Source organism: Anser cygnoides, chromosome 27, assembly GCF_040182565.1.
Source record: "Anser cygnoides isolate HZ-2024a breed goose chromosome 27, Taihu_goose_T2T_genome, whole genome shotgun sequence".
Taxonomy (NCBI): Eukaryota; Metazoa; Chordata; class Aves; order Anseriformes; family Anatidae; genus Anser; species Anser cygnoides.
The window spans coordinates 686,803-706,798 of record NC_089899.1 but is presented as its reverse complement, the minus strand read 5'-3'; the positions used below and the strand labels follow the sequence as shown (position 1 = coordinate 706,798).

The window sequence follows — 19,996 nt, the reverse complement described above, 5'->3', positions numbered from 1 at the left end:
TGAGGGTGTTTAAATTTCATTTTACTTGCTGGAACTACTCTTAGTACTTCATTACAGTGCTTAGGCCCCTGCAGCCATGGGCATACGATCCTGGAAGACTTTGATCTCCAGGACAGACATGGTTTGGAACACATGAATTTTATTCTTTCTGGAAGCAGGTCAACCTGAACACAGCAAAACACAAAAGGTAGTTTCATACAGCAGTACAGGCACGTCACAACAAACACTTTTCAACACTTCTCTTTTCACGCTGAACTTATGTACAAACAGAAGGGTGCCTGTTACCTTGTGAAGCTCAAGCATAGCTTTTGTCCCTTCCCTCACTCGCACTCACCCGTCATCCATCCTCGCACACACACGTGGTACCGCCCGTGGTAGCAGTTCTGATAGCAAGAAATTTCCCTTGCTACCATGAAAATGACCTGCTGGAAAAATCCAGCTGTCTTGTTGAAGAGCTATGCAGCAGATCGTCTCACAAATAGCTCTAAGCTCTTCTTTGGCTCAGTTACAAACCTTTTAGCTGTAAAATTTAACTTTGGTTTTGTGTACCTTTTCCCTACTGTGCTGAGATGCTTTTCCAATTAGTCTAGGAGAGCTCTGGCAATTGGAAAGCCCAGGCTCTTTCTACTGTGTTGGAGACTGATCCTCTTAAGGGATCAAATGTCTGTTCGATCGCCCAATTCTACAGTAATGAGGTGTGCATAACCCTTCCAAACACCGTTCAGTGTATCTTCAGCTGGGACACCGCTCCCGCTTGGCTTCCTTGGCTGGAAATCTGTCTGCCTTCCCCCTCGCTGTCCTGTCTCGAGAACATCCACGCGAACCTGCAGAGGCGAGGCCTGACAGGTGAGTAGGCAGCACAAGAGATGAGTTGGTACTCAGCATTTCACAGAGGAAGGGTCTGGCTGATCATTAGAGAACTGCTTTGGATTTGTGCAATTTCTTAGGAACCGTGGACTGAGAGTTGTCTCGTGTGTGCCAGCCCCTGTGCATCTGTGCCTGGCAGGGAGCTCTTGAGCTCTGCTGATCTCGGGCCCTCTCAGGGCAAGGGTCCGGGGGCACTTGGCAGTGACGGCAGGAGCACAGTCCAGGTCCAGGTACAAGCAGGGCAGGAGAAGGAAGCAGCTTTCGGCTCTTTCTAAGCTTAAAATCTACTTGTTTTTCTAGGCTTCAGTGCAGAAAAGTCTCATAGCTTTAAAAAAAAAAAAAAAACAACAACTTTGGCTGGTCTTGTTCAACCCTCTTAAGTTCTGTTGCCAGCAGAGGTAGCAGATTCATGTTGAAGGGTTATCTTTTTTAAAAATAAAAAAAAAAAGCCTCATATACTGGCAGGGGCTATAAGTTGGTTCAGGCGATGGCAATCCTGTGGGGAAGCATCTGCCCCTTGGTGACCTGCAGCAGCTTTTTGTTGCTGCCACAGCTGAGGTTTTGGAGACCAAATGTCTACCAGAAAAAAACCCTGAGATCACACAGAGTGCAGCTGAGAAAGCCAGTCCCCTGAGCTTGCTCAGCCTGGGGGTTGCTCTTTGCACGGCTCCTGCAAAGTAGAAGAATGCCCATAAATACAAGCAGCACTGCAAACCTTGCCAGCAGAGCCAGGAAGGGCACGCTGCTATTTCAGTCCTGCGTTGCGTGGAAGTGCTGAGGCAGTAAATGCGTAGCTGGGCTGCGGACACCCGGTACAGTCGGTTGTAAACAACGCCTGTACCCTGCCCAGCCTCAGCGAGCAGCGTGGCCCTGATGCCTGCTCTGTGTGGGTGCCACAGGGGGCTTTCAGCAGCCTCCGTGGAGCCCCGCGCTCCTTGGTGGTGTTATCCTGACTGCAAGCAGTGCCGGGAGGCGTCTGGTCCGGCTGCCGGCTTCAGGCCTTGCTGCTGCACCCGCAGCACTTGGGGCCGTGGAGCCCTTCTCCCCCAGCTCCTCGGGGAGCTCTGTCCTGCGTCTCCTGCCAGCAGCCTCTTCTCCTCCTGAGCTGCTGCCGGCAGGGAGGATGAGCTCAGCTGGAGCCTTGCGTCTCTATTTCCGCAGAAGAGCCGTAGGATTAAGGACCGGCGGCAAAACTTAAAGCCTGTGGAGTGGCACGGTGAAGGCCGGGGTTTCTCCCCGGTCTGAAAGAAGCGAAAGGTCCCCGCGCTTCAGCTCCGTTCGAAGAAACGTGCGTCATGAACAGAGGCCGGACCCGGCAGGGGCTCTGCCCCGTGGCTCCCAGCAGCTGAGGCGAAGCGGACGGATTTTCCCTGCTGGGAGCCGGGGGGGGGGCTCGGGGTTTGTGTGAAAGCTTCAGTCAGGAGGCGGCAGGGACTCGCCTGCAGCTGGCACACCAAACCCTCCTGAGCAGGCCCGCGGCCGCGTGCTCTCCCTCCCACCCCTCTGCCCCACAGCTTCGTGTGCTGCAGGCTGACCCAGGGTGGCTGCGGGCCTTCGCCCCGTGCCCTCCCCGGTGCCCGCGTTTCCCTGCTAGGAGCTCAGGCGGGCCGGGGCCGCCGCTCACGGCTGGGCCGGGGCCTGGCAGCCGACGGCCGGGGCAGCGGCAGGCATCGAGGTTGTGTCGCAGTCCGCCTGGGCAGGCTCGAGGCTGCTCTCGGGGTACTCCTCGAGGTCGCTCTGCTCCTCTCCCGGGGGGCTGCGGCAGCGCGGCGCCGAGCCCTCCGTGTCCGACTGCCCCGTGCTGCAGGTCCGGCTGCGCTGTCCCTCGCTCGCGTCATCGCAGAACTGAGCCTCGTCTGTGCTCGTCTCGCTTTCCTGCTTCGTTAGCTGCGTTCTGGGGCCGCTGCCCGCTGGAGGCTCCCCGTTGTCCTCCAGCTCCGAGTCGGAGTCAACAGAGCGGTTGCCGGACCCTGAGGGACGCAGGGAGCCGCGTGTCACCCCCCCGGCACCGGGGCCCAGCAAACCCACAGCGTTTGGGGCAGGGGACAGGCTCGGTGCTACTGGTGGAACTGGGCTCTGCCCTCCTGTGAAGGTGGATTTGGGCATTCTGGGTGGAATTTTTTCATTTGGGATCCACTTGAGTGGATGGCGTGGTTACCTTCTGGCCCTCCCTCTGTCCTTGACCCCTTTGCTAAGGTGAATTCAGTGAACAAAATGTGCGGGTGAAGGACCCCGTGGCCGAGGGCCATGTCAACAGCTACTGGCAATGAGAGGGGGCTGTAGCCATCAGGTGGAGGCTTCCGGCTGTGCTCGAGCATGGAGCTGGCATCCTGGGAGGGCAAAGTCCCCTGGAGCCCTTCAGACCCTCCCCAGAGACCCGTGCCCCCCTGGGGAGGAGCCACCAAGTGCCCTTCACTTACCTCCGAACGAGTCTGTGCTGTAATCCAAACTCTCCTTCTCCAAAGGCAGCGCTAGGTAGGGCACGGAGCTGTGCGGCGCTGCGGGCTGCGAGCCTGCATCGTCCTGGGGGGAGGGACAGCAGTTAGGGCACAAGGAGGAGAACTCCCTCCTTCCAGAGATCTCACCAAAATAACTTCTTGTCCTTGTGTAAAGGCAGGTAGGCTCCGTCCTCCCCCTCCCCGCCTGACTGAGACGGTTCTTTTGGGACAGAAAATCACAAGCGGCGTGGGGATGCACGCGGGGAAGTGACGAAGCACGGTAAGTTTCATCAGAGAGCCAACTGTGTTGGCCAGCCCTGCACCCTGGGGTGGCCCAGCAGGGATGGGGAAGGTCACTGACACATGGCAGAGCACGAGCAGCGTTGTGCCCGCCTGGTGGCAGGGCTGCAGGAGCATGGTCTGGAGCCGGGCAGGGGGAAGCTTCCTCCCCAGCCACGAGACGGGCGCTCGCCTGGGCTCCCTTTCCTTCCCCTCATATCCTGCTGGGTTTTGGGGGCCATGTGTGTGAGGCTGGGTGATCTTCGCTTCCCCAATCTTCAGCTCTGTCCTCCCTCCCCTCCTCAGCTGCTATCACTTTATGCCTGCCTACAGGGAGAAGCTGCTGTGATTTATGCTGGTGAGTTAAAAGCTTAGCGGCTGCTTTGAACTGCAAAGGCACAGCTTCCAAAAGGGAGCAAGCTAAGCAGCAGCAAAACCTTCTCACGGGAAGGTGCCAGGAAGGTATTCAGGTCTCCTTCCCTGTGTGGGCAAGTCCTCAGAAAGCTGTCGGGTTGTGAGCACAAGCAGGCTGCCTCTATAGGCCCCCCACGCGTGCTCCCTTCCCCTGGGACTCGTACCGGGCTGGGGCTGCTGGCCGTCTCCTCCTTGGTGTCTGCGGCGTATTTGCTGGCGTCGGCCAGCAGCGGGGCCTCCTTGTTCTCGAAGATGGTCGAATAGAAGATGATGAGCGCCTCGATGATGCGGGCTTGGTGGGGATAGTCAACCAGCGAGGACAAGGAAATGGTGGCGTCCGTGGGCCTCGGGCGCATCAGTGTTGGCCCAAAGACGATGCCCAGGTTGCTCGAGGTCATCTTGTTGTCCTGTTCCACCTCCACGATCCTGGGAGGAGGGAGAGGAGCTCGTGAGAGTGAGCATGGCATGTCCTGCAGGGTGGCTGTGCCTTCCTTTCCCTGCCCCTTCCCACCCTGGGGATAAAAGGGGGGCGCCCGGCCCTGGCCCGGCCCTTCTCACCTCCTCAGGTGCTGCAGGAGGTACTGGAGCGTGGCCATGTTCTCCCAGGGAAGCTCCTTCAGCAGCTCCTTCAGCTTCAGCACCAGGGTCACCACCACCTTGTCCGTGTCGGCTCCTCTGTCCACCAGCTCGGGCCCCCCCTTCCCGCTCCTGCCTTTGGCCTCGCTGCTGCCCTGCAGGCTCTCCTTGGCCAGGCCCATCAGCTCGTTGTACATGCGGAACGGCATGATGGGCTCCGGCAGCTGCAACAACAGAGGGAGATGGGCCCTGAGAGCCTCTGCCTCCAGGTGCAGGATTTCTCTTTTTTCCCCCCTCTCGAAAAGCCCTGGCTCGGGAAGGGCAGAGCAGTTTCCCAATAGATAAGAGGTTGTTAGAGAGGCCGGAATGAATTGTTCCCCGGGAGGAGAAGGCGAGATGCGATCAGCACAGCCTGCAGCACAGGCGGGGCTGTGGTTAGGTGGAACCTCTTGCTTTGTACTCTGCATAAAGCACCCAAGGCAGCACGTTAACCAGTTGGTGGTTTTGCAGCACTGGTGATGTTTTCAGGGTGGCTTAAACAGATGTCTGCCGGGGATGGATTGCCTTCGCCACAGAGCAGCTTCCCTCCAGCTCAGCACCCTTACAGAGCGACTTAGGTGGATTTCTCCACAACGTACCGAGAGATGGGATTGTGGTTCAGTGCTCATTTCTTCCTCTCTTTGCACTCTGCTTTCTCTTCTCCGGAGAAACCGCAGAGGCAATTCAGAGCCTGTCTCTCCCTGCCTCTGGGCAGGGAACCCAGGGACAAGCCTTGAGCTGAGCACGGCGCCGGGCGCTGGTGCTGGCGCAGGGGCAGCCGAGCTCTGGCACCGTGCCGCCAGCCCTCCGGAAGCGCAGCACGGAGCGTTAAGTGGCGAGGCTGCAGCAAGAGAGAAGCTGCTTCCTCCCCTCCTGCCTTGTGGTGGCCCCTTTGAGGATGTGGCTCTCGCAGTCTGCGCCGAGCTTTGCGTACTGCCGATGTCGGGAGGGCAGAGCCCGGGGCTGGCTGCGGGCAGAGCCGCTGGGGAGAAGTGAGCTCGGCCCCGGCCCTGCCGTGCGGAGTGACCTTTGCTGGGTCACTTCCCTTTTGCCTGCCTGGTTCCCCAATTGCACGGGGGTGGGAGGGTTTTGTACTTCTGTGTGTGTATTTCTGTGGGCAGGCATCTCGCTGCACCACGAGGAGCCGCGCACTGATGGCTTGCGGCTCGGCTGGGGGCAGGAGCCTGGCGCTCAGAGGAGAGGCAGCGGGAGCGCTGTTCGGGGGCAGCCTTCTCCTCCCCACTCCACATGTGTACACATCTCCGTCCCGACCCCTTCCCAGCCAGGAGGGGCCTCTCGCCCCCGCACCGTCACACAGCGGGCAGTTACTAAGCCCAGTTTGTGGCAGGATCACCCTGACCCAGCGGAGCCAGGCTTGGTTTTGGAGAGTCAGTTCCTGCGGGCACCTCACCTGCCTCAGGTAGAGCTTCAAGACGTTGCTGATGTCGTGAGGGGAGGCCTGGGACAGCTCCACCAGCTCCTTCCCATTCTCAAACGCCTGGCAAAGCTTCTCCACACGGGTCTTTACACCGTTCACGCGGTAGATGCCCTGTCAAAGACAAAAGTGGAGCTGAAGTGAGGAGGAGGGATGTTTCTCTTCAACTTTGCATGAGACAGCGAGCTCCGTGCTCCTATCCTGTCCTTTTGGGGTTGGAAATCCCTCTCAGGAGGTCCGGGAGAGCCTGTCCCAGCCCAGACCTTACTGGTGTTCCCCTTCCATAGGAGAGGGAGGCACGAGAAGCGGGTTCCCAGGGCAGAGTTTTTAGTACCAGGGCCAGGTTTATAACGGGACTTTCCGGCCTCCTGCCTGCTGGTAACCTGGAACATCTGAGCCTTAAGTCTTCGTACCCAGAGAGAAGTTCACTTCGAGAGGAGGCAGCTGAGCCAACGTAGCTGAAGGAGAGGGAAGAGGGGTGAGTCACCTTGGTTTTCAGCGCCCGCTTCTCAATCTCGGAAATGCACTTCTTGATGATGAAGGGGATGCCGTCTGAGCTGCTCTGAGAAGCCTTCATGAAGTCTTGCCCAAAGAGCTGCAGCTTCCCTTGGAGCTTCTTGTGCCCGCACTGGATAGCCAAGGTTTCCAGGCACTTCTTGTGGCAGGCCAGGTAGCACTGGAAAACAGAGGGAAATGCTCGGAGCTGGGACAGAGGCAGGGAGTGGAAAGGAGCTGCCGAAAGCCAGAGGCAGCCAGGGGCTGAGCAGGCTGCAGGCAGGAGAAACGCCTTCCTTGGAGACACCGCGGGGCTGCCTCAGCGGGGCCGACCCCAACAGCACAAACCAGTCCTAGCACTGAGGAAGAGCAGCAGGGAATTGCCTTCCTGGGCACAGGGGGGAGCAGCGTTAGGGTAATCCTGCCCCAAAGTTCAAGCTGGTGGCTCCGCTTCCACGGAACTTGGACCTGCTGCCTGTGGTTACCCCCACAGCTCTGACCGTCTGCGTGTCTGAGCTCCGGGCTGGGTTTGAAGCAGATCTGTCGACACCCGCGTGAAAAGTTACCCCACACGCCTGCTGCGGGACGCGTGGCTCATGTCTGAGGACAGACCGAGTCATAGGACTGCAAGTCCAGCCGAGGTCACCCGGCTCCTGGGACGTGTCCTCCACCCGTCCCACCCCCTGCGTTCTCTTCCCACTTCTCCCAGCTTTACCTCCTCACATTCCGCTCCCTGGAAGTAAACGTAGCTGTTGCACTCCCGACACTTGGAAGGGGTCCGGAGCTTCCTCAGCCGGTGGGTCTGGGCAGCCTTGGATAAGCCAACGTTTCGGAAGGGTCCTGTCGGAGCAGTCATCTCGGGGGTGATCCCGTTGATGCCTACAAGCAGAACAGGAGGAACACGTCCACGTCCTGGCTCCTGGGGAGGCGAGGTTCAGCACGGCTGGAGCAGGAGGGTCGCTGTCGTGGGGCCCTCACCCCCCGGGTGCACGCGTCCTTTAGCAACGTTACAAACAACCCGCGCTGAGGTCCCAGCTCCTGTTCTGCTGCTTTGAGCAGAGCTCATCCCTTGGTAAAGGAAATGCTACCATCTTCCTCATGGGGTTACCATCATTTTACCTCTCCTCCCAGCAAGTGCTCAGTTTACCTCCAGAACTACCGAATTTTGGGAAAATCAACCTGCAGTCAGCACTGTTATGGTGTGTGGGTGCGGAGCCACGCGCCCAGCAGAAGCACCGATTCACCTCCCGCTCCGTCACCTACTCTGCTCAAAGGAGGTGGCGTTCTCGTCCTTCTCCTCCAGCTCTTCGCTGGAGGACATGGTGCCGTTGGAAGACAACCGCTGGAGTTTATGGCTGAATTCACCTGCCAAAACAAAACCCCCAAGCCAGTGAGACCGCTGGCAAAGCTGCTTCTCGTCTGAGTGCACTCTTAGCGTGTGGCTGAGTCCCATGGCGAGAAGCGCTGTGCCTTGTGCTCCTGGGTAGGTCTCAAGGGAAAGCGAGGAACCCGGGGCCAGCAGGGGCAGCGCGTCCCCTCCCGGCGCCTTGCAGGGGGGAGGACGCAGGGATGCAGCAGGGCAGGGGCTCAGGGTCCCACATCCCATCCTATAGCAGCTGGGGTCAGTGGTTGCTTACTGTGCAGTCTTATTTTAAGGCAGGTTTAAAAAATAACAAGGGGGGAGGAACAGATGCCACCTAACTCTGATGCTCTGTTTTTACACTATCAGAAGGGTGAAGACTGAGTGCCCTGGACCGTGTGCTGTACCTACCCGTGTTTGAATCCAGACTGCTGTCGGTTTCAGATATGGAGGTTGGCCAGGATTTATGGACCTGGTGTCCCCTCCCACCTGCAGAAGAAAACACACATTCCGTTTGAGATTGCTTCCTGCGTTCAGGAGTACCACAGGAGGACAGCCTAGACTCTGGGAGATGCTTAAATGGCTGATGGGAGCTGCTCATTTTCCTATTTAGAGGCTGGTGAAGAGGCTCAGAGCACCCTCAGCAAGGCAAAGAAGAGATGGGAAGACGGAGCGTAGTCCAGCAGGTGACAGGAGACAGCAAAAGAAAAGAAAAAGAACCAGAAAAAAGCCCAGATCAAAACGGATCTGCTCGTGTGTCCTTGTCCTTCAGGAAATGGAGCTTGCGAGGCTTCCCTTTCCAGCTTGTCCCGCTGGTGCCAGCCCTTGGAGTCCCCCCAAGCCCCTGAGCAGGAGGAAGGGCACAGGGGGCACAGGGGCTCCCCGCCGCAGGCTCACCTCTCCGCTCGGCTGCTGCCCCGCTCTGCTGCTCCTTGGCTCCTGCCCCCCCTTCCGAGGGGGCCCCGTCCTTGGGCAGCCCGGCCCCGTCGGGGCTGCTGCTCGTGGAGAAGTCGTTGGCATTGAAGCTGCCTTTCCGCGTCCGGATAAAGGGGGACCTGGTGGTCGGGAGGAAGGAGAAAAGGGGACGTCCAAGTGGATGCAAGGGAGAGGGACGCGTGAACATCTCAAAAGGGTGACGCTTCCCTCCCTGCCCGCCTACCAGGCGTTGTGTGACACGTAAGGCTCAAAGTCGTATTGGATATCGGGTTCGTCTCCTCGCTGCAGCTGCTTGACGTGGGAGGCGTATTGCTGCCCGGGGTCGTAGAGCTTGCTGCTCTCGCACAGCGTCTGGAAGTAGACGGGCAGCGGAGCTGTCTGCATGTGCATGATCTGGTAGAAGGCGATTGTGGCCTGAAAATAACGTAGAGAAAACCAGGCGTGAGCTTTGTGAGGTGACACACAGGGGAGAGAGAGACAAGGAGCCCCCGGTTAGCCCGGAGCAGTGCTGGGTCTGCAGCCCTGACCCGTGGCTTTTCGGGGCACGAGGGAGCTGCGTGCCCTCCTGGACCTCGTCTGAACTGAGCAGGATACGGCCCCCTGCCCTACTCACCAGCTTGATGACCTGGTCGCTTTGCTTGATCAGCTCGTGGATCTGCCGCAAGGAGTTCACCTTGGTGTCCTCCAGCTCCTGCTTCTGGGTGTTGGCATCTGCGATGCAGGTCCGATAGGTGGCCATCGCCTCTTCTGCCTGGGAGTTGGGAGAGCAGGAGATGAAACTGCTTGTAGGTAAGGAGAGCTGCTCCTCGGGGGGCTCGGTGCAGCCCACGTTGTTCCAGGCTGCTCCTGTGCTAGGACAGCAAGGCACGAGATGCCCCTGGCAAGGCGCTCGGCCGCCACCCGGAGCTGTCACGTTCCTACCTTGTTCTTGGCCTCCTCTTCCAGCCGCCTCTTCTTGTCCAGGGCTTTGGTGGTGATGCCGCTGGTGGTGCTCTGCTGCTCTTCCTCCGCTTTCGCTGCCATGTACTTGGCCTTGTCGTGCTCCTCGCTGCGCTGCATGTATATCTGCTTGGCCTTGCGCAGGTTGACCTCTGCATCTTGCTGCCAAGGAAAGAGCGACCCAGGGTGAGGACTGAGCTCTGCGAGCGGATCGTTGCCTCCCGGTTACCTCCCACAGCCTCTCCCAGCTGCCCAGAGAGATTCGTGCGCGTGGCCACAGCCTGGGCTTGTGACCGACACCAACGAGCTCCACTTGTGGAAGACGCGTGGAAGGAGAGGACTTTCAGCCCTAAGACGCTGGGGGGTGGAACTAGAGGATCTTTAATGTTCCTTCCAGCCCAGCCATGCTGTGATGCTATGATTATACGCAGTGGTTAATAATAAAGGAAGAGCCTCTATAGGGAAACAGGCAGAGATCTGGCTGCCCAAAGCTCTCTTCCATCCCTTGCTCTGTACAAGCAGAGGGGCTGCGCGGCACAGCAGTGTCTCCTCCAGCTCCTGCGTTGCAGGGAGACCCCTGGGAACCCCTGCAGCGTCCCCCAGGCCTGGGAAGAGGCTCCCTGGCACAAAGCAGCCACTCTCGGGACAGGTAAGGAGTCCCAAATCCTCGCGGACACGTCCCATGGGAATACCTTGGACCTGGGGAGCACAAACCCAGCCTGGGCTGCGCGCCTGCGTTCCTCACCAGTTTCCGCTGTGCCCGGTGCCACTGCTCCTTGATCTCCTTCCTCCGCTTCTCGTGCTCGAGGCGTCTCACTGTCAGTGGCTGAATCAGGAGGGAGAAACAAACGGCGCGGCTGGCTGAGCTAAACGCTCGCTGTGCTTCCCCTGGCTAGAGGCTTTGCAAGGGGCAGCCTCCTGCGGGGGTGCTGATCGTCCCCGATAGCACCCCTGGGCTCGGTTACAGGGAGGGTTTGTGTCGTGGATGGAAAACTGCAGCCTGGGAAGTGCCAGGTCCAGTTCCTAAGCAAGAGCCACCCTGTGCTGTGGCAGGGCGCAGCGGGACATCGCCTCTCCCCGGCGGGCAGCCCCAGAGAGCGGCTGTCCCTGGGAGCTCAGCGAGGCTTGGTCTGTGCAGACAGGGGCTGCTCAGTCGCAGAGAGGCCTCAACAGAGGTGGAGGACAACAAGGAGGTGCCCTTGGGTTTTGCTGAACCTGGGGACTTTCCCCTAGACCTGGTACCTAACCCCTGGGAGGAGCAGGCGACTGGCTAAGAGCTGCGCCGCCTCGTCCCCTCACCTGGAGGAAGGTCTGGTGCTGCAGGGTGTTGACAGTCTGCAGAACCGACGTCCCGTACTCCATATCCTGCTCCAGGGCCAGCAAGTAGATGGACAGGAAAGGCATGCTTGTCTGAGAAAGGAGAAAATGCACAGCCCTGAGCCTCATCACCGCAGCGCGAAGCAAAGAGACGCGTCCCCTGGTGCGGCGTTTGGAGGAGGAATAGCGGGCGGCTCGGCTTGCTGCCAGCTGCTGGAAAAAGCCCTGGGCTGGACCGAGAGAGCGTGGTGCAGGCTGCCGAGAGACTGCTTGGAGGGAGGCCGGGGGAGGCCTGAACGTGGACTTACCTCCTGCGTGATGGTTTGCTTGCAGCTGTTTGCCATCTTCTGAAGCCCTTTGGCAAACTCCATTTCTGGAAGGAAAAGGTTGCAAGTGAAAAGAGGTGAAACACAAGGGTTTCCCTGCTGAGTGGGGTCCTTTCAAACATAAATCAAGGACTTCAGGAATTAAGTTCTTTTTGTCCTCGCAGTGTCTGCAGCCCTCTCCTTCCCCAGCAATCAGTCTTTGCATCTGCACGGACTCGGTTCACCTGCAGACACGGCGGTGTAGGCAGATCCCCTTCCCAAAGGGGAAAAGTGGCTCGTTCCTGACCACACACACCACGCCATCAGCAGCTCCTGGAGCAACCTGCACGCCCCAGCTTCTTGGAGCAGGAGGCAGCCCCCAACTACCCAGTGTAAACCCATTTCCAGATCAAGGTCCAGAAGCTCTGGCTCCCTCAGCCTCGTGTGTGCGACCTTAGAGGTCAGGGACCTGTCCCGATGCTGCCCCGGGGCGCTGAGCCCCGCTGCGGCGATCCCACCCGCCACCCATCCCGTCTCACCCAGCGTGGTCCGTTTCTCCAGGTACCCGATGAGGTCCTTCATGTACTTGGAGATGTTTTTGGCGTACTGGAGGGCAGCATCCACGCCTCCCTCGCAGCGCTGCAGCATGACGTCCACTTCTTCCGCAGCCGGACGGACTGTGACGTGGGGACGAGAGGAAAGGGGAGCGACACTGAACCGTGCTGCTGCTGCTCACGAGTTTCCAGGACCACCAGAAGAGCTGGGAAAACCCCAGCACCCGAGCAGAGCCGCCTCGCTCGCTCCTGCAAGGTTTCCTGACCCATTGCCTGCCTCAGCCTTCTCAAGCTTTCAGTGCAAACTCCTCCCTGCTGCGCCTGCCGTTATCTGTGCCGGCATCATACCGAAACGTGCCGCTGTCCTGCAGGCACCGGGGCCACCAGCAGCAGCTTCTCAGCTGTGCCTTCAGAGGCTGCTCAGCCCAGGAAATGCCTTCCTGAGACAACCCGGGCTGCCAGCACCCAGTTGTGCTTCAAAGCCGTTTTCGTGCCCGTAATGAGGTTTTTCACGTTCTGCTCGCTGCCAGGAAGAGCAGCTGGGTTGTGCGCTCCTGCCGTGCTGGTGGCAGCGGCTGTGCGGGGTTAGAGCAGGCGGGGAGCGAGCCTGCGCCCTGCCAGCACCGTCTCCAGGAGCAGCACTGCCAGAAATGCGAGCCCCAGCCCTGCGTAGGATGCGGCTGGACTCCAGCACGGTGTCCACCTCACCCAGCACGGGGTCCGTCTCGCCCTTCTGACTGCTTTGGTGCAGCCGAGGGGCTGCGTGTGGCTGAGAACCGCGGTGGCGATGGGAGGACGCCCAGTCCTCTCTGCTCAGCAGGGTGCCCTGCCACCCCGAACCTGCCACCGCGCTCCCGCTCACCTGTGTCATAGCTCTCCATGCCCGCAGGCATGACGACTCCTCCAGAGATCCCGGTGTAGAGGCTCTCCATAGACTTGAGAAATTGGGAAAGAAAAGGAATTCATCATCACATAAGAGGAAGGGCAGTAGCCAGAGGGGCAGCGGATGGAGGGGAGGCAGCAACCCCGAGCTGCTGGAGCTGTTCTGCTACTGCTTGAAGTCTGCAGCGCGCAGCCTGCGGCCCTACAGGAAAGCCACGAGCTGCTGGGAACATCCCTGGAGAAATCCGGTGCTGCGTGCATGCACGGGGGCGAGCTGGATCCCTGGGTCAGGGGCTGTGCTCCTTCCCCAGCTGGGGCTGAGACCCCGGCACAGTGAGATCCACGCACGGGGAGCAGCAGCACTCACCTGGTTCTGGTCGCTGGGTGGGATGGAGAGGATGGTGCTGCTGTCCACCTCCCCCATGAGGAACTCGGACACGCTGTGAGAAGAGGAACACAACCGGGGTCAGCAACAGGAAGGACGAGCAGCGACCCCGTTCGTGTCTGGGGACAGGTTGGACCAAGGCAGTGGGAGCTGCGGTGTTTGCTGTGGTCTTGGGGGTGCAGGTGGAGGAGGAGAGGGTGGGCCAGGGGCTGGAGCTGGCTTTGGGGTCCCTCCTGGGCCCTGGTGTGGGTGGCAGGAGGAGCGGGTGCCCGTGCACGCACGCCGTCCATCCGTGCTCCCAGCAGGGTCCCGCTGGTCCCCAGCTGCCACGTGGGGGCCGTGCGTGTGCGAGGGGACGGGGACAGGGCTGGGCTCTGGCAGGGGGCGGTGGGCTCCGGGGGGTCCTGCTCTGTGGGACCCCTGGCCAAAAGCCCTTACGTGCTGCTGAAGGACACTGCGATGGTCTCCACGGCCTTCTCGAACTCCCGCTTGTCCGTCTCATTGTTGGATTCGTAATGGAAGCCTGGACGTGGGGGAAAGGCAGGAGCCCTGTCACCGTCACCACCAGCGCCTGTCCCAGTCCCAGGTGGGGGAGGACTGGGGGCATCCTGCCCACAGGGTCGGGGGCTCGCTGCTCCTGGAGATTTGGGGATCAATCTCCAGCGTGCCCCAGCAAATGCACTGTGTGTGGGGGTGCTCAGCACACAGCCCGCAGCTGGGGAGGGCTGGGGGAGCAGCGGGGGGCCAGGGCCATCCCCACAGGGCACGGACGTTGTGCAGCACAGCGCTCCGTGTCGCTGCTTCCCCACCGCTCGCCGCTCTCGGGCTGGGCTTCCCTGCCAGCATCGCCTGGCTCGTCTTTTATTTACTCCATCACCCAGGGCTGCCAAAAAGGCGCTGCTGACCGTGAACCTGCCTCGCCGCCGGCGTGGCCTGATCAAGACCCCCCTGCCCCGAGGTGCGGAGGCTTCCTCCCACCCAGGTGAAAGAGGAACCGGCGGCAGCACCAGCTCTGACCGTGCCCTGCAGGCGCCGGGGCCGAGGGACGCTCGTGGTGCCTCCGCTGCTGGGTGAGGACCCGGACCCGGACCTGCCCCATCCCGGCCGCCATCCCCGCAGCCCTCGGTGCCGGACCCCGCTCCACCTCGGGGCCCCGCAGCCCCACGTGGGGCCGGCCCCACGGCAGAGCTCCTTCCAGCCGCGACGAGGCTTCCTGTCCCCTCGTGGTTACCGCTCGGTGTCCAGGAAACGCAGCGGTGACGCAAAGTGTTGTGAGTGTTGTGCTCTGCCTGCGGTTAGCGCAGCCGCCCCCCTCCCCGCCGCGGCTCTAACTGCTCTGCCCCAGCTGGGATCCGGGCTCCGCGGACCCCCCCCCACAAACCGGGGGTGCTGCGAGGGGCGGCGCAGGACAGGAGCCGGGCGTTTCAGCGTGTTTCCTACGGCCGTGCTTGGAAGCCCCCAGGCAGGGATCTGGGCTCTCATTTCTGGCACTGCATCGCCCTCAGAACACAAACACCGAGACCAGGCAGCCCTGCCCTGGGCGGGGGGCACGGGGCAGGAGCAGACCCCGCTGTGGGGCAGGCGGGAGGGTGCCGCAGACCAGGCGTGGGGCTGGCTCCTGGCTGTTGATGCCTTTGCCCTCTGCCCCATCTGTGCGGCAGCCCCCAGATGGGCTCCCCAGGTCCCCCCCTTCCCCGCACAGGGCAGGAGGGAAGGGGACGGGGCCCGCAGCCCCCTCGGCTCACCCTTCACTTTGGAGATGAGCGTCCCCGCCGCCGTCAGGGTCTCCAGGGTGTTGAGCAGCGGGTACTTGTTGATGACCTGCCGCAGGACGCGCAGGGCTTCGCCCAGGCACTCGTGGGCCTGCGGCCGCTGGGACTCCTTGGGGTCTGCAAGAGAGGGGGGGGGTTGAAGCATTGCCCCCCCTGCTGCCCCCCAGCCCTGGTGCCCCTCTCCCATCCCCTGCCAGCCACGCTGCGGGCAGGGCCACCGGCATCGTGCTCCCCATCCCCTGCCTTCGGTGACCCCAGGATGGGCACCGCCGCCTCCCGCTCCCGTCCCCCCGCCCAGGTCAGGGCCGGGCCGGGGGCAGCCCTGCCTTTTAGGCATTTATTCCTCAGCAGTGAATTTTTCCCTTGAAAGCGTTTTGGGAATTTCCTCCTCATTTCCGCCCTTTCCTTCCCGCCGGCCGCCAGGAGGGACGCAGCAGGTCTGCCCTGCTGCCCTGCTCCGTGTCCAGCCGGGCTGGCCGCGTCCCGGGGGTCCGGCCCCAGGACTGCAGCCCCTCGGGGGGGCTCCAGCCGCCCACCCAGGGCTGGGGGAGGCAGGGTCCAGCCCACAGGGCTCGGGGTAGGGTGCGGACAGCCAGTTAAGGCGGTGGTGAGCATCCCATAAAGACGCATTAAGGATGCACTGGAGGAGGGCAGCCTGGCACCCGCTGCCCAGCTGGGCAAACCCTCCCCTCCCTGCACCAGCTGAGGAAGGAGTTTCCTCTGCTTCTCCAAATCACGGCTGCATCCCAACACCACGGCCACCTCCCCACGCCGTGCCCCTGAGGATGTCCCCGTGCACCAGCCCCGGCCTCTCCCCCTGTGCTGCCTTGGGGACGGCACCGTCCCGGCTGTGCCAGTGGGACAGCTCGGCCAGGAGCGAACTGGGGGCAGCGGTGACCGCTGACCCCGAGGGGGACCGGTGACGGGATGGCCGCAGGTGAGCTCGGAGCCATCTCCTCCCTGCCCTGCAGTGCCTACATCTTCGCAGGACCCGGAGGCATCGTTCCTGCACTGCCATCCTGCCACCCCCGGGCCACGCAGAGCCCCGGGCGCTTTCCGCGCCAGCCCAGCTGCGGATCCGGCCGCCGGGGTGAGGCAGTGCCACGTTTTCCATGACAAACGGGGATGCGTCAACATATTTGCGAAGACAGCGCTGAAAACAGGGCACCATGTGATCCCCGGCAGCCCCACCTCGCTGCGGGGAAGACCAGATCGCTGCCGCTTCCTTTGCCTCCTGGGAGCCAGGACGCCCACAGCCCCCGGCCCCGCATCCCACCCGGCCCTGCGCCCGCCCCAGGGCATCGCCCCCATCCCGACGGCTGCCCCAGTGAGGCAGGGCCGGGGGTCCAGGGCCGTGCCCGGTGCCCCGCGGGGTCTGGGGGCCCTGGCAGGCAGCTGGCACCGCTGCTGTGTAAACAGGAAAGCGGGCGGATGAAAATAGCTCGCAGGCAGGAAGCCGCGTTATCCTGGCTCCGAGCTCCCGGCAGCCACCCGCCACCGGCTGCCCGCCTGGCTCTGCGCGGCCCCCGGGGTCCCGGCCCCCTCCCGGCCAGGGCACAGACCCCCACCCACGGATCTGGGCCTGCCCCTGAGCTCGGGGTGCTCCTGGACCTGCCCACGCCGGATCCCTCGTCCCTGGTGCCCCGCAGCCCCGTGCCATGGGGCGATGCAGAGCCGTGTGGCTGTGCAGGAGGTGGCGTGGGGGGGGGTGTCTGCAGTGCCCCAGCCTCGCTGCCCACAGCCTGCCCCCCCCCGGCACCCACCGTCTCGCAGCACCACATCCCGCAGGTTCTCCAGGGCATCCGCGAAGCGCGCCACGTCCGTCAGCAGCTGGGAGATGTCCTCCACGTCGATGAAGGGGCCCTCCCCGCCCTCCATGGGGCTGTAGGATGTGGGGGTCTTGTGGCCCTTGGGCATGGCCCGGGGGGCCCCGGCGGTGAGGGGGAAGCCGGCGGCGCTGGCATGGCGGCTGAGGCTGGTGGGGCGCTTGAGGGTGCCCACGGCACTGGGGCTGCTGCTGAGCTTGGAGCTGGCGGGGGGCAGATCCCCCAGGCTGGAGCCGGGCGCCTCCAGGCAATCCTTCCGGGACAGGTCCTGCGGGAGCACGGCCCAGGGTCAGCCCCGGGGGGGGGGGGGGACACGGCTGGGACCCCAGCTTGGGGAGGGACGGGGCAGCTCCCCCAGCCCCACCAGCACGGAGGGACGGGGTGCTGGCCGGGGGGCTGGTGCTGGCAGGGCTGGAGGGGCCGGGCTGCACCCCCCCGCCCTGTGAGAGCCCCCGGCACTGCTGATGGGCCTGGGGGGGGCGGGATGAGCATCACGGGCATCCCCTGAGCTAGCATTGCCTTAACCCCCCCCAGCTCCCTGCAGGTTAACCGCCGGGTACGGGTGTTCCACCAGCAACCATCGGCTCTGAAGCCAGCAGCCAGCTTGGCCCCCCCCCCACCCCCCCCACCCCCCTCGCCCCTTGTCCCCCACTGGCCCCCAGGGCCCTGGTTTTGTTGTTTCCAGGCCTGTCCCGGGGGCACACAACAACTGCGTGGGTGACGCTGCCCCGTCCCCATCAGCACCCACAACACGGGAGGCCCCCATCCCCGGGGAGGGCCCTGACGCAGCCAAACGACAGCAGGATCCGGCCCCACGCATCCCTTCCTCTTTTTGAGCCCGTCCCATCCCCAGGTCTGGCACGTCCCTTGTCCCGCCGGGGATGGGGATGGGGAAGGGGAAGGTGCCACCTCCGAGGCCACTGACGCTGCCGAAATGTGGCGGTCAGAGGGAGCCCCCGTTTTGGGGGGTGAAACTGTGGGAGGGAGAACCTGGCACCAGCACCCTCCGTCCGCCCCGGGGCTGGGCACAGCGGGAGCCCCCCACCCCCAGGGGCCCTCACTGCCTGGGGAGGGGTCCCACGGCTGTCCTCGCCCCCCCAGCCCCCAAGAACCCCCCGGCTGTGACACGAGTGCGCTGGGTCCCAGCATCCCCAGCCGGGCGCTGCCTCTCGGGGCCCGGAAGCCGGGTTTGGTGCAGACGGGGCGGACGCGGCGGGCGCCTTCCTACCGGGACTGGCCCCGGAGCACGAGGCTGCTGCAGACCTCGGCCACGCCGGGCGCTCTGCCCTCAGCGGGGCCGCTGCAGACCCGTCCCCATGCCCCCGTCCCCGAGAGCCCGGTCTCCCCCCGCCATCCCCGTACCGTCAGCCGCACGCCGGGCGTGCGGGGCAGCGAGTCCAGGGAGCCCTTGGGCGAGCTGCCTTTACCCGTCCTGCGGAGCCCGGCCGCGTAGGGGCTGTAGCTGTGTTTCCCGGCCGCCCGGCCGAGCATCCCTGCGTCCGGCCGGCCCCAGCGCCCGCAGGCTGCGCCCACCCATAGGCCCCTCTCTGGGGGGTGAGCGGCAGCGTGGGGACAGGGGTGGGCGCGGGGACAGGGCCCCCTCGCTAAGGAGCTGCGGGCGGGCTCCGGGGGCCCGGTGGCCTCGTCTCACCGGCCCCGAGAGGCATGTCCCGCGGGCTGGGGCGCAGCGCAGGCGCGGGGCGGGCAGTGCCACGGGCGCGGAGGAACCCCGGCCGCCCCGCTGCCCCGCGGAGGCGAGGCGCTTCCTCTCGCCCCCCCCTCAGCGCCTTTGGGCTGCTGCTGAGTAAATAAATACATGGCAGGGCCGAGGCGCTGCCCAAGCCCCGCGTCCCCCCGCTCCTGCTGCTGCCCCCCGGGCAGTCTGGGGGTCCCTCTGCCCACACAGACCCACGGTCACAGCCACCACCGCCGGGCCCCCCCAGCTTTCTGCCGCTGCACCCCAGCCCCATTCGCCCACCCTCCCCACGTCAGGCCCTTCGGCCACTGCTCCGTCCCCTTCATCTGGGGCAAAATCCCCCCAGCCAGGCCCAGCGGGTCCTTCCTCAGCTCCCTCCTCCTCCTCCTCCTCGTGTCCCTCCGGCCGTACCACCCCTCTGTCCCCGTGGCCCCCAGCGCTCACCGGCAGGGTCTGCGGGATGGGGCTCCCCGCCCGGCTCTTCTTGGAGATGGAGGGGGTCTTCATCAGCTCGCGCTTCTTCCGGGAGAACATCGCTGCCCGGGGGGGGCACCTCGGGGTGCCTCGCTGCCAGCCCCGCTGCTACCCCGCCGCTACCCCGCCGGCCACATTCGCTGGAGCCAACTGTCAGGACGGCGCGTGTGACGCCGCCTTATTTCCTCATCGGCTCTGCAGGCGAACCTGAAACAGGAAAAAGCCAAATGTGCAGCGAGGGCGCGAGGCAGGGAGGAAGGGGGATCCTGGCCACCCCCTCGGTGCCGCCCGGGGCTCGGTGTCCGCGCTGCCGGGGGGATCTCCGAGGGGTTTTGCCGCGCTGCACCCCACGGCGGTGCGGAGGGGCTCAGGGAGGGCAGAGCCCCCCCGGACCGGGGCCGTGGGGCGTCAGAGCCGTGGGGCGGTCGGGTCCCGCTGCACGGGGCTGGGGGCACCGGGGCGAGCAGGGGGCTCCGGGCGCCCTCCCGTGGGATGCTCCCTGCTTGGCCTCCCCGGCTCAGCCCAGCCCAGCTCCAGCTGTCCCCCCGGGACCCCCGCCCCAGCCCCCCCGGCCTGTGTGCGCCCCCCGCCGTGTCCCCCCCCCCCCGGCACAGCCCATCCGTGAAGCCGCTCGTTCACCTTCCGCGGGGCAAGCAGGGATCGGGCCGGGGGCGGCGGGCAGGGCGCGGGGCGGGGGCGCGGGGGGCCCGGCCGGCACGGACCCTTCCCCAGCCCGGTGCCCGCCGGGCTGCTCGGGGACGGCTCCCGGGCCCCGCACGCCGGGCTCCGGGCGGCTCGGCGGGGGTCGGGATGCCGGAGCCCCCCCAGGACCCCCGCGCGGGGCGGGCCGGGGGCCGGGGCCGCCTCTGCTGTGCCATCTGCCGGCGGCGGCGCGGGGAGCGCCCCGGGACGGGACGGGACGGGACGGGGCCGGGCGACGGCCACCGGGGGTCGGGGGCGTGGGAGGGGGGCGTGGGGAGGGGGGGGGGGACGCGTGGCCGTGGCTG

General features: G+C 63.9%; 1 protein-coding gene across 3 annotated transcripts; it reads right to left on the bottom strand.

Moving 5' to 3' along the window:
• Positions 1 to 122: 122 nt before the first annotated feature.
• ARHGAP45 (Rho GTPase activating protein 45) lies at positions 123 to 19,767 on the bottom strand. Of its 3 annotated transcripts, XM_066983893.1 has the most exons (24): positions 19,629 to 19,767; positions 18,960 to 19,196; positions 16,757 to 17,087; positions 14,967 to 15,110; positions 13,660 to 13,744; positions 13,204 to 13,276; positions 12,817 to 12,889; positions 11,940 to 12,077; positions 11,404 to 11,468; positions 11,078 to 11,188; positions 10,524 to 10,604; positions 9,761 to 9,940; positions 9,453 to 9,590; positions 9,063 to 9,253; positions 8,801 to 8,958; positions 8,315 to 8,392; positions 7,807 to 7,908; positions 7,259 to 7,422; positions 6,536 to 6,724; positions 6,025 to 6,162; positions 4,557 to 4,798; positions 4,163 to 4,424; positions 3,288 to 3,390; positions 123 to 2,837 (listed from the first exon to the last, which is right to left on the bottom strand). In XM_066983893.1, the coding sequence occupies exons 2-24, from the start codon at positions 19,047 to 19,049 to the stop codon at positions 2,488 to 2,490; spliced, it is 3,486 nt and encodes a 1,161-aa protein (XP_066839994.1). In that variant the 5' UTR covers positions 19,050 to 19,196; positions 19,629 to 19,767; the 3' UTR covers positions 123 to 2,487. The 3 variants fall into 3 exon arrangements, with proteins under 3 accessions (XP_066839994.1, XP_066839993.1, XP_047907926.2); XM_066983892.1 differs by lacking the exon at positions 19,629 to 19,767 and having other exon boundaries at positions 18,960 to 19,554; XM_048051969.2 differs by lacking the exons at positions 18,960 to 19,196; positions 19,629 to 19,767 and adding an exon at positions 18,182 to 18,575.
• Between the last annotated feature and the right edge of the window lie 229 nt (positions 19,768 to 19,996).

Excerpts from the sequence above, each read along its gene's own strand:
- ARHGAP45 (XM_048051969.2), bottom strand. The coding sequence starts at position 18,310 with ATGCTCGGCCGGGCGGCCGGGAAACACAGCTACAGCCCCTACGCGGCC. Across the intron at positions 6,725-7,258 it reads AGGGAGCGGAATGTGAGGAG|TGCTACCTGGCCTGCCACAA; the intron begins GTAAAGCTGGGA and ends TCTGTTTTCCAG. Across the intron at positions 4,799-6,024 it reads TGAAGCTCTACCTGAGGCAG|CTGCCGGAGCCCATCATGCC; the intron begins GTGAGGTGCCCG and ends CTGTTGTTGCAG.